The following is a 13,050-nucleotide window of genomic DNA, read 5'->3' as shown; positions in this document are numbered from 1 at the left end:
AGCTGATTCGGGAACATTCTGTCCACCCAGCTGCAGGTACCACAAGAAAACAGTGCCAGGGAGAATGAAAACGTAATCCCCACGGCCCACAAGCTATTGGTGCCTCTGGACCCAACCATCTGCACGCAGACATGCTCCTCTGGGAAGCTCTTCAAAGACACAATTCAGGGGTGTGCCCCGTTTCCTTCTGCCATCCATCTGCTCTCGACAGCATCTCAGATCACTACAACAATGCTCCTTCTGGAAAGTAAATAAAGACTCGGGGTTGTGTGATGAGGACGTGTTCCCAGCTGTGGCATCTTATGACCACCCCACAAAGCTCAATGCTTCCACAGTACAGCCTAATGCTCGTCAAAGAAACGCCTCAGAGCAGCCAAACATCCCAGCTTTTCTGCAACAGAGACCCCAGAGACTCCACCGACTCTCACATTAAAGAGGCAAGAGCTTGGGACATCCTTACAGCCCCCATCATGTTTCAATCTCTTACTTTTTGGATCACCGCCCGGCTGGCCAGTCTTGCTTTCTCCGACACAATTACACTACCACCTGGGTACACAGCTCAACACGGTGAAGCCCAAGGGGCAGGGTGGAGACCAGTGCCCACCTGTGTAACCTTGCTCAGAGCAGGCCAGGGGCTTCCTTCTTTATATTCTTATTCACTTCCCATTTTTTGCAAATATACTTTCTCCTCATTTTAAAAATTGGAAGGAAACGTTCTCCCAATTTTAGTTAGGAGAAATAACAAAGCTATTTTACAACAAAGTTTGCTACTTAAGTTCCTGGATACTGTGGGTTTTTTTATTCCCAAATGCATGAGGCGCTCAGGGAGGGCTGCGCTTCAGCTTACTTACTTCTGTGACACCCTAAGATGTCATCAGGTGATCTCACAACAGCTGCGGAGGAGCGGGGAGACGGTGCAGCACTCACAAGCTGGACTTTTCCAGCCAACCTGCAAGTTCCTCTGGGTGAGGAAGATCAGGTTTCTGGTCTGAGCCTGGGGAGAGGCTGCCCGTCCCCTGTGCACCACGGGGGCTGAGCGCAGCGCTGAGTGAGGTGAGCCAGGGAGGGAACACGTCCCCGTTCGGTGCTCTAGGCTGTGCCTCAGAACAAACACGTCACTGTCAGCGGTGCCAGAGCTTGAGGGAACTCTGGAATCTGTCCAGAATGCAGACACAGGAGGACCCCCGTCTCACCCCTCCTCCCCAGCAGGAGGCAGATCCTTGGGAGAGAGGAGAGGCAGCTGCCATTCCCCCACCCAGCAGGGAGCAAGGGCCTCTCTGAGGACAGACGTGCAGGCAGACAACAAAGGCCTCAGCCACAGACCCTGGTGGGAAACAATGGTTCTCTACAAACATCATCACACAGATGGAAGTCCGGATCTTAACTGCGTGTTATCTAGAGCGATGGGCAGAGGGGGAGCAAGTCCTCTGCTCCTACCTAAGCTTACACTTAAGCTGGAGGGGCACTCCACCTGACTTCAGCGCTCAGAAGGACAAGCCAGGGAGGACCCTGCGAGCACAGCACAAAGCCTGGGGTGGACAGTGCTGGCCCACCCTGCTCAGGGTCAGGGTAGGACCACACTAGGAGAAAAGCTTTCAATCAGACAGAAGATTGGAGTTTACAGAAAAAGAGAATGAGGTCTTAGGAGCAAAAGCTAGTCAATGATGAAGTTAGGCCATGATGTTACAGGGACCGCCACCCAGCAAGAATGTGGGCATGACAGCGTTCAGTGAGGGAGTTACTGGGAAAAGTGAAACTGGTCTTGTCTATACCCCAAGGCTGGGATGCTCAGGATCAGAGCTTGCAGACCACAGGGGTGGGCACGCCGCCATAGGTACCAGCTCCTTCCTGGGTGGACAGACTGTAAGTCCCCTCACCAGACCCCTCACCAAGTAATACTGCATGAACTGCTTCCGGGCGATTTCCTTCCCAGGATCTCGAAAATAGATGTAGGAAAATCCCATAGCAACACCTGCTCCCAAAACAGCAAGATTGTGGAAACCCTGCTTGTCCCAGGGGAATGCCCACCCCCCCCCCCCCCCCTCCCCCCCCCCCCCCCCCCCCGCCGTGGGACAAGAGAACACATTTTACGGTTAAACGAGGGTGGTTTCCTTCATGAAACAGCGACTTCTTTTATCAGATATTATGAGAGACATCATCAAATGCTCCCTCCTCACACTCCACCATGCTGTGTGCGTGGTGAAGCCAAAGCCGGGGTCCTTGGGAGGAAAGGCCTCCGCTTGGCACATGTAAACACAACAAACACAGCAGCTCAGCAAAGCACCTGGGAGAGGCAGAAGACCCACAAAGAGCCAACACTTCTGGGGTTATCTCTTATCTGGGTCTTTTAAAATTCAGATGGAAATCTCCACGTTGTCATAATTTTAAGTTTGTTTCTTAGAATCTTTGAATCAGCTTGCTCCAAGAACAAGCAGAGCGACTGCACAAAGCCCAAGCACAGCAGTGACCGGCCCCCTGGGTACCTGATGGGCCTCGTGGGGTCTATGAGCGTGACCGGCCCCCTGGGTACCTGATGGGCCTCGTGGGGTCTATGACCGTGACCGGCCCCCTGGGTACGTGATGGGACACGTGGGGTCTATGACCGTGACCGGCCCCCTGGGTACCTGATGGGCCCCCTGGGTACCTGATGGGCCACGTGGGGTCTATGACCGTGACCGGCCCCCTGGGTACGTGATAGGCCACGTGGGGTCTATGAGCGTGACCGGCCCCCTGGGTACGTGATGGGCCACGTGGGGTCTATGACCGTGACCGGCCCCCTGGGTACGTGATGGGCCACGTGGGGTCTATGAGCGTGACCGGCCCCCTGGGTACGTGATGGGCCATGTGGGGTCTAGTCCTTGGATGCACACACACCTTCTGCAGCCGGCTCCACCAGGCAAAGTCACCCTGCTTTCCTCTTCTCCTGCCTCGTCTGTTCCAGCCCCAACATCCTTTGGCTCACCAGTTCCTAAGAGAAAACAGAATCTGACACCAGGTAACAATAATTACAACTTCCTAGAGAAAGAGGCTTCAGAGAACAAAAAAATGCCTTCTAACATACAATCTTCCTAACACTGGTGCCTTCTGGAGGTAAACAGGGAGCAGGACAGGAAGAGGCTGGGCAGAGCTGAAACATAAGTATTTTGTCCAGAAGTGTAGGAGAAAAGCCTGCTGTGCCCTTCCCAGCTCAGGACACAGGTTAGAGTGGAAAAGACTACTAGACCATACCAACAAGATGGAAATTTTGAAAAATTTCTTTAAATCTCCAGGTAATCACCAGTGAATGGAACATACATACCAGGCACGATCCAGGGGGCATTACTGTTAAACAGCTGGCACTTTGGGCACGATACCCCTTCTCAGAACACTGACCCACAAACTAGATGACTGAATCCAGCCTTGCAAGCCTCTTCCTGCAACACACACGTAAAATACAAAGCAGTTCAGAGTACACAAATCCAGCCCCGTAAGCACCCCTGTCCCACCATTCTGTCGGGTGCAAAGTGTGTATTGGGAGAGATGGCTCTGATTCAGGACATGCCCACCTAGGGTTCCTCCAAGTACACTCTGAGGATCAGGAGGCTTGAACGGTCCTAGAAAGCTAGGCACACCCAAAGAAACACTCTCCCCTCCCCATTAACTCCATCAAGTACAATTTCCAGTTAAAATTTCCAAGAGGTGCTTTAGCACACACAAAAAGACAAGGGGGAGAAACAAAAACGAATAATTGTTATCACGGAGTCTGCCAGGCATTTAGCTTTGTTTGACCTGTATGATATTCGATTTATAAGAAGTATGCGTTTGGTCCTCCTGGTACAGAGCTTTAACAACCCTTGGAATTTCCTAGGTGGTAAAGGTGTCTTTGGTTATTCATAACCAGCCTCTTTCAACCACACTTGAGTTTGTGTCAATGATGTGACTTTTGGAAAACCCTTAAGGATGGAGGCAGGTTGCTAGGAGAAGCAACCAAGTGATTAGAAGGTTAGAAGTTTCAGCCCCACCCCTGACTCTGGGGGAGAAGGGGGGAGGGGAGGGGAGAAGAGCTGGAAGTCGAATTAATCACAGCAGCCAATGATTCAATCAATCACATGCCTATGCAACAAAGCCTCCATATAAACCCAAAAGGGCGGGGTTTGGAGAGCTTTTAGATTGGTAGACAAGAACGTACCCACATTCTGTGCTAAACCCCAAGGGGACAGAAAGCTCCTATACCAGGGAATCTACCAGAACTTGCCCTACATATTTCTTCATCTAGGTGTTCATTCATATCCTTTAACATCCTCTGTAATGAACTACTGGTAATCTAGTAAATACATTGGTTTCCCGAGTTTGTGAGCAGCTCTAGCAAATTAAATGAACCCAAGGAGAGGCGGTCATGGAAACCTGATTTACAGCCAGTCAGTCAGAAGCACAGGTGACAATCTAGAAGTGGAAGGCCATCTGAAGGCAGGGAGTGGGAGGCAGAGGCAGTCTTTCAGGACGGAGCCCTGAACCTGTGGAATCTGGTGCTAATTCCAGGTACATGATGTCAGAAGTGGGTTAAACTGTAGGACACCCAGCTGGTGTCCCAGAACTGCATGGTGGGGAAACCACCCCCCCACCACCCGCCCACACATTTGTGACCAGAAATGAAGTCGCAGAGGTGCCACACAAGAATGCATGTGTTCCTAAGAACCTGGGAAACTAACCCAAAACTTAGGAAAACAATCGTTCCCCTGAGTAAGGGAAAGGTGGTCTCACAGAGGCTTCTAAGGCAGCGATCCATCCATGGCCATGTTTCTCCACAGCCAGGCAACAGGAAATGGAAGGGCCTAAGCAAGAAGCCCAAAAAGTCGCAGGACAAACAAAGCCACAGTCCTGCCCCGTCACATGCACACCACTCCAATAACCCCAAATCAAAGCCATGGAGGCCCAAGGCCTAGGTGACCCGGAAACAGACAAACATATTACAGGATAGAGTAAAAATCTGCATAAACGATAATGTTGCAAAAAACCAACTGCTATATTTGTAAAGCACGTAAACACACCTCCCAACATGCTTCTATGGGCCTCCCCCTATTCCTCACTTACAGGTAACTGAGCAGAAGACGTTCCACAGGAGAACCACACCTGATAAATACCCACTTCACCAATCCACATCACCAAACCGTGAGGCTTCGGATCCGAATAAGGAAGGGGGTGACTTGGAAGCGACGGGCACGACAAGCAAAGGAAAGAGAAGGCCAACACCACACGTGCACGGGCCGCCTGCTTGTCACCTCCCAAGGAGATTAACCCCAAAAGCAGCGAAGGCCTTAAAAATGTAAAACTCTCACAGTTTTAAAACATCAAATTGATGGACACCTGGGTGGCTCGGTCCATTAAAATGCCAAATTGACCCTTGTACCTTTTCTTGGAGTTGCTGCTTTTTCTAAGTCTCTGTTTCTTCTAAAGAATTCCTCAAACCCTTAGGGACCAAATGATGAGGTTCTGGTACTTTAAAAGCACAGACCACACTCACATAAGCAACCATCCTGTAAGACGAGGAAAGAGAGTACGAGAGAAACCAGTTTTCTGCCCTGACTCCTTGCTTGATGCAATCAACACGCACCTACAAGCCTCACATACAGGGTGTCCAAGGGGACACTGAGCACAGTCCTACAGTCCACTGTGAGGGGCAGACGCGCTCCAAGCTAACTGTAGTCTGCACATCATCTCTGTTGTGCTTCCCAAACATGAGGCTCAGCCTGGCTGTCACTCAGATATGTAGAAACAAAGGTTTGTTCTCATGCATCCCAAAAGATTCGCCTAGAAACTTTATGAGACTTTCTCTTTCACTGTCCTATCAAAACCATAAAGACAGGCTGCAGTGACCCAGAAACGGGAAGACTGAAGTAAGGCTCAATATGGAAACTAGAAAAGGGAGGAGGCACGGGGCATCCTGAGTCAACACACACCCTGTCCCCTGGTTCCCCCACTACAGGGGAGACACTGAGGAAGCCTCACTTGGTTCTCGTAACGTTATGCTAATGATGGTAGAAGAAAGATGGGTACCTTTGGGTGGTTTTGAACACAGCCACTAAGAAAATGACGTCAGTCTTGCCCGAAGAGCCAGCTGCTGAAAGCAGGTCCCCTGGAGGCAGTGAAAAGTGAGAGAAGATGAACACCTTCTGCCATGTGATGGGCCATTTTCTCATGGTGGCATTACAGGTGGGAAGGGACCCGGATGTGGGCTAAAGGGCTAGCTTGCTGCCTTTGCTTATCCGCTTAAATGTCCCATTAAAATAGGATTCAAACAGGATAAACAGGAACTAAATTCACTGCAGAAACACATAAAGAATTTTCACAGCTATTGCTGTCAATGCCTCCACTCCCACCCCCACCAAGTCCCTAACCATTTCTTGCCTGAGACAATTTTGGCCACTGAAACTATCACAGCCTCAAAAACAAACATGATTCTAAGATTAAGCCACATAAAATTTTAAAACCAAAGGATACTATAATTTATCTTTGATCAACCAAGGATTAGTATTTTTGTCAGGCCAGAGAAAGCAAGTGCTCTTCCAGATCCTGTATTTTCTTCAGTCCTCAAAGAAGAAAATGCCAGTTTTCACCATAAGCTAACAATATTTAACACCAGTTAAGGACAAGACCAAAGACGACTTAGATTTTTCACTATTATATGTCAAAAGCCATTAGAACAAAAATAAGCTCAAGAAAAGCCACCATATTAAGACAACAAAATCTAAGTACAGTCAAGAACCCAATATTGATTATATTGAAAAAAAAAAAAACCAACATAAGCAAAGATTTGGATCATCCCCAATATTCTATTATAATGAAAATAGACATACAGGTGACAACACCCGTGTTATTTCAACCATGCTGTCCCTCATGATGAGGCAGGCCATGCCCCACGGTAAATTCATTGCCAATGGTTATTAACTTGCTAATAAGCCAAATTATTCAAACATCCCTATGAAAAGCCAAAGTGGACTCACAAGTAAGGTAAGCTGTAAGAAAGATATTAAAACCAGGGAGAAACCCAAACGGGGAAGCTCAGAAAGGAGATGCACCAGGAAGGGTGATGAGGCTATGAGAACTTCCACACTGTGAATGAAGCCGCCTGCTGCGGGGATTCAGCCCGCACAAAGGACCAGAGCCTGATGTGGAGGAATCATGAGACCATGAAGACATCACAAAGGCATTTTACTGCAACAGGAAATTTAGACAAAGGAGCACAGAAGGTGGTGCACCTGCTGGGTAGGTGCTCCTCTGTCACCTCCTCCAATCCTCACCATCCGCCCTAAAAAAGTAGGTGTGACCGTGCCCCCTGCAGAGGTGGAAAAGTTTAGAGAGGTAAGTGAGTGCCTGAAGGCAACTGGGAGCCGGAGGCGGATGAGGGGAAACCAAGCCTCCCAGGGTTTCTGCAGCTCCACGCCAAACAGAGCAGGGCTGGTGGCCTTCAGCCCTAGAAGTGCTAAGTACTGTGCTTCAGGCCTCCAAAACTTGATAAAACTCCCAATTCCTTTATTTCAGTTCATGACGTAATCTTCTTCTGACATGGGTTAGGGAACCACGTTAGGTCAGAGGCAGTTCTCAGAGACACAGTCTGTTACTGGTGTTTGGCTGTGATGAGCATACGCAATGCCAAGACGTGGGGCTGGGCACAGTAAGACCCTTCAACAGGCAAAGTGCCACTGTCCTTTTTTTCCCGTCAGATCATCAGCCAGGTTACCCTGGGGTCTCAGACTCACGCAGACACAAGCCCGCCAGGCAGTGGCTCTTCAATCTGCTGGCAGCTCACTTCCTTCAGCATCAACTATCCCACCCACATTGATATGGCATTTATGCCTCTCCATTCCCTTCCCTTCCTTTTCTACTTCCCTTGTTCTGCTAGTCCCGTTCTCCTCCTTGCACAGCAGGGATGGTGCGGCAAGATCACTGAATGAGAAAATAACTGCATGGAAGCCTCCAGAACATAAGCTTCCCTTGATGAGTGTTAACTGATAGGGTACTTTTGACTACACTGTGACGCCTCTCCAGCTTTTGCAGGCCCCCCCCCCCTCAGCCTACAAATCCAAGGAGAGCAGCCGAGGGACAGAGCCCTTGCCTGTGGTTCACTTCTTGACTCTCAACAGATGAACAACTCAGTCTGGGGGGAAAAAACCCTCAAAGATCATCCAACTTCCTTCGTAACTGAAACCACTGAGGCCACGGAGGTTCAGTGACTCAGGACACAGCTGTGTCAATTACTGACTTCCACCACGTGTTAACAACCAGAACAGCCTCTGCAATGCTGAAACGTCCCAGGCGAAAGGCTCTGCTTTCGTCGATAGTTCCAGAAACGGAGCTCACTTGTACCACCTCCAAAATGAATAGGGATGGGAGGGAAAAGCTCATTCCTGAAGACAAGACAGGAGATAAATCCACGGAATCCTTCTTCCTCCTTCACTACTGTCTGGAAACCAAGATGCCTTTCTTGGACCAAAAATCAGAAACCTCACATTTATGCAGGAGAAAAAATTAAGCCAATGTGATCACTGCACCCTGGGATGTATCAACCAATACAGAAACAGAACCTTAAAATACGGAATCCTAGGGGGCGCCTGGGTGGCTCAGTCGGTTAAGCTTCCGACTTCGGCTCAGGTAATGGCCTTGCAGTTCCTGGGTTTGAGCCCCCAGCCAGGCTGTATGCTGACAGCTCGGAGCCTGGAGCCTGCTGCAGATTCTGTGTCTCTGTCTCTCTCTCTGCCCCTCCCCTGCCCACACTCTGTCTCTCAAAACTGAATTTAAAAAAACATTAAAAAAACAAAACCCACGGAATCCCATTTCATAGTATTTAACCAGAGGAAAGGCACACAACCCAGAAATACCTAAAAGTGAAGGCACTGGAGCGAGATGGCCCTGAGCTGCAAGCGGCCAGTTTTGCTTTTACATTTTCTCTTCCATAAAGAGGGTTATGGCAGCGCTTGCGTGCAGGAAGGGTTTAGGACTTAAATGAGAGGGTTCGTGTAAAGCCCTTAGCACGGAAGGCTGGAAGCAGTACTAGCTGCTATGAGAGTGGTGAAACCGGGCTCCACGCGTGAGAAACACTAACAGCCCGCAAAGCTCTTCCACGTGCAGTATCACATCCGGCTCAGAGAGCAACTCTGAGCCACAGCAAGCATTACCTCCGGGCCCAGGAGGAAACGGGCTCGCAGTCGAAGCGAGGTGCCCGAGGAGATGCTGTGGGTTTGCAGGGACTCGTGACTCGAACGCAAATCGCTCCACGTGGGGGCTCTTTGGAGAGGGGACTGAGGAGGCAGAGGAGGGAGCCAGCACTGCGCAGGGCCCGGGAGGCGGCGGGAAATTCAGAAGGCGGCAAGAAGCCGCGAGGAGAAGGACAGGGACGCGGAGGGCAAGGGACGGCCACCTCAGCCGCGGGGACAGAGCCGCCGGCTGGGGATGTGGTGGTGGCCGCAGCCAGGCCCCTCTAGTCCGTTCCCCCGGACCCCTACCCCGCGACAGCCGGCGCAACCGGGCGGCGTCACCAAGGCGTCGAGCGGAGCCCCCGCCCCCGCCTCCCGACACCTGCGGGCAGAACCTCCCCGCTCACCTGCCGGGCTGTTCCGAGGGCTCTCACGCCTGCCCTGACCGTCCCGCCGCCTCCTGGGCCACCGCCGCACGGCCCAGACCGTTCGGCCGCCGCCCGGAGCGGGGGCGACACTCCCCGCCCCGCCCTCGCGCCGCTCGGGCGCGCGCACGCGCAGAACAGCAACAAAGCCAGAGAAGCGCCACACCCCCGGAGCCGACCCCGCGGGCGCTGGAGGCGTCGCTCATGCGCGGTAAGGACTAGGCGCCGGCTTGGGACCTCTCATCAGCTGTCTACCCTACCACCTGACTTTTTAAAGATCTGAACGTGAGCGCTGTCGGGTCCTGTCCACACAGCGGAGCGCAGAAATCCCAGCGACCGACTCGGGCTAGGTGCTATGAGGATACCCAGCGCCTTGAGACTTATTTTAAGTCGGGCATCTCCAAGGACACATATTTCCCGGGTCCTCCACAGGAAGCGGTTCACAAAAGACAACACCAGTCCCTGGTCCGCCCCCCCCCCCCCCCCCCCCCCGGCCGCTGCTACCGGCGCCTCTCGTGAGCCCGCTGCCCGGCTACCTGCTGCTTCGATGTCCCTCTAGAACGGAGGCACTGACTCGGTGTGTGCTATGCAGCGTTATTAACTTGCACGGATTTTTTTTCTGTTTTCTGGATCCCAGAAACCCACGCCGGTTTTAATGTTCCTGCAGATGTGCTGTCTGGGGATTGGACACTCTGATTGACACCAGAGGCCTACGCTGCCTGCCTTCCAGTCGAGAGTGAACCAGCCTGTTTCTGGCAAAGGGGGCCGGGCAGGCCTTTGGTGACCTTTTTCTCATCTGCCTGCACTTCTTGGCAGCCCCGTTTTCTCTCCCACGTTTTGCAAGGGAGCAGAGAATAGCCACGGGCCTTCTGGCTCCTGAGACTGGTGTGATTTTATTACATTCTGGAAGGGAAAATGCCTGGGAAAAGGTCCCTAAATGCATCGGCCATCCCAAGTGCCAAAAGGGAACGGAAAGCAATTACCCTCGACATAAAATTGGAAGTGTTAAGACGATTTGAAGTTGGTGAAAAGCTCAGCCAAATTGCGAAGGCCTTGGGCCTTGCTGTTTCTACAGTGGCTACAATCCGAGATAATAAGGAAAAAATTAAAGCGAATTCGCAAATAGCTACTCCTTTGAGAGCCTCCCGGTTGACTCGGCATCGAAGTGCAGTCATGGAGACCATGGAGCGCCTGCTGCACGTGTGGCTTGAAGACCAGAGCCAGCGAAATGTGCCCCTGAGTGTCACAGCTATTCAGGAGAAGGCTAAGAGTTTGTTTGATGACTTACAGCGTGAAAGAGGTGCAAGCTCTCCAACAGAAAAGTTTACTGCAAGTAAAGGGTGGTTTGTGAGATTCAAGGAGCGCCACCGTTTGCCCCACTTCAAGATAAACAGCACGGCTCCTGGAAACAAGGACATATATCCAGAAGCGCTAAGAAGCATCATTGAAGAAGGTGAGTATACCCCCCAGCAGGTTTTTAACGTAGATGAGACGGGGCTTTATTGGAAGAGAATGCCTGAAGGAACGTTCATTTCTGTGGAAGAGAAAGCTGAGCCAGGCTTTAAATCATCCAGAGATCGCTTGATGCTGCTTCTTGGTGGCAATGCAGCTGGGGACTTTAAGTTGAAGCCCTTATTGGTGTACCACTTGGAAAACCCCAAGGCTCTGAAAGGATACTCCAAGCCCAATTTGCCTGTAATTTGGCGCTCAAACAAAAAGGCCTGGGCAACCAGGAGCATCTTTCAGGAATGGTTCACATACTTTTTTTGCCCAGCCGTTGAAAGATACTGTGCCCAGAATAATCTCACCCACAAAGCGTTGCTCATCCTAGACAATGCCCCATGCCACCCGGTAAATTTGAGTGATCTGTCTGATAATGTAAGAGTGGAATATCTTCATGACAGTACAGCTGACTCCATCCAGCCCATGGGTCAAGGCATAGCCTCCGCCTTCAAAGCTCATTACGTGAGAAGAACTTTTGAGCACATCCTAGAAGCAACAGATGGGGAGGATACAGCCACGATCAGGGAGTTCTGGAGAAACTACAGCATCATGGATGCTGTAGACAACATTGCACTAGCTTGGGAGGCGCTGAGACCGGCAACGATGAACAGCGTGTGGAAGAAGATCTGGCCTGAGTGTGTTCGGTTCCAGAGCGTTTCCCAAGCAGATAACATTGCACAACTTCAACAAAACATTGTGAGCCTTGCCAAGAATGTGGCTTTCGAAGAGGTTGTAGAAGCCGACGTGGACCAGTTGCTGAGGTCCCACGAGGAGGATCTCTCGAACAAGGAACTGATGCAGCTAGAGCGGGAGCCTGCAGAAGAGGAGAGTGAAGATGCCCCGCCCGCCCTGCGTCAGCTAACCACAGGAAGACTCTCAGCAGCCTTCGCACACTTCGAGGCAGGCCTACAGGTCCTTACAAGTGACGGCCCTAATGATGATTGGAAACTGAAAGTTTCGGGAGCAATCAATGATGCGATCAACTGCTACAGGGAATTGTACAATGAGAAGAAGCGGCGCTCAAAGCAACTATCTTAGGTCGTTTTTCAGTGTGTGCGACCAAACGTTAATCAAAGTAAAGCCAGAAGCAGCAAGATGACCTCAGCGGATGAGATCCAGCCACGCCTCTCTACTTCCAGATGCTTTACATCTTTGGAAACTCTTGTTTCTGGTATTTTCATTTTGACACCTGAGAGTACCGAATTTTGTCATTAAAATTTCACTTAAATGTGTGCTTTAGAATAATCACATGCAAGAATACCCAGGAAAATGCTGCTTCAAAAAGGGAAAACTGCAGGGTGCCTGGGTGACTCAGTCTATTAAGCCTCTGACTCTGGATTTTGGCTCAGGTCGCGATCTCACAGTTTGTGAGATCAAGCCCCACGTTAGGGTCCACACTGACAGCGCACAGCCTGCTAGGGATTCCTTCTCTCCCTCTCTCTGTCTGTCTCTGCCCCTCCCCTGCTTGTGCGCATGCTCTCTCTCAAAATGAGTAACTTTAAAAAAAGAGAGAGAAAACTGCAAGGAGGAGACTAGCTCTTCTAAGACATTAAAGCAAACTATAAAACTTCAGTGAGTAAGTCAGTGCAGTAGTCAGACCTGTGGAACAAGTACAAGTTTGGAAGCCCCGATTTTTTTTTTAATAGTGGGGGACAACTGGTTAATCATTTGGAAGAAGATAAAATTAGATCCCTGCCTCACAGCATACACAAGACTAAATAAACAGATCGTGGATCCAAAAATAAAAATTGAAATGAATGCCTCTTTGACCTGGGTGCTGGGAAATTTTCCATGACTTAAGACCCAGATGAAATAAGAAAACTTAATTTGACTGTATAAAAATGTAACAAAAGAGCTTTTCCATGGGAGAAACACTACAAAGTCAAAAGCAGTTGATAAATCGGAAGAAGATGTTTGCAACATCTCACAGACAATGGGCTAATCCCTGCTAT

The 13,050-nt window shown here is 50.4% G+C and overlaps 1 protein-coding gene and 1 long non-coding RNA gene across 4 annotated transcripts; one reads left to right on the top strand and one right to left on the bottom strand.

The window, feature by feature from the left end:
- Positions 1 to 2,079: 2,079 nt before the first annotated feature.
- Positions 2,080 to 9,665, bottom strand: LOC125916631 (uncharacterized). Of its 3 annotated transcripts, none has more exons than XR_007455991.1 (5): positions 9,578 to 9,665; positions 6,034 to 6,112; positions 3,299 to 3,413; positions 2,692 to 2,968; positions 2,080 to 2,530 (listed from the first exon to the last, which is right to left on the bottom strand). It is a non-coding gene; the product is annotated as an uncharacterized LOC125916631 (long non-coding RNA). The 3 variants fall into 3 exon arrangements; XR_007455990.1 differs by having other exon boundaries at positions 2,786 to 2,968; XR_007455992.1 differs by having other exon boundaries at positions 2,080 to 2,624; positions 2,833 to 2,968.
- A 1,103-nt stretch (positions 9,666 to 10,768) lies between these two features.
- LOC125916269 (tigger transposable element-derived protein 1-like) lies at positions 10,769 to 12,136 on the top strand. The gene has a single exon (XM_049622402.1). It carries the CDS (start codon positions 10,769 to 10,771, stop codon positions 12,134 to 12,136), a length of 1,368 nt encoding a protein of 455 aa, XP_049478359.1.
- Positions 12,137 to 13,050: the final 914 nt, after the last annotated feature.

This window comes from Panthera uncia (assembly GCF_023721935.1).
Source record: "Panthera uncia isolate 11264 chromosome E2 unlocalized genomic scaffold, Puncia_PCG_1.0 HiC_scaffold_20, whole genome shotgun sequence".
In the NCBI taxonomy this organism is placed as follows: Eukaryota; Metazoa; Chordata; class Mammalia; order Carnivora; family Felidae; genus Panthera; species Panthera uncia.
This window is presented reverse-complemented; position numbering and strand designations above follow the sequence as displayed.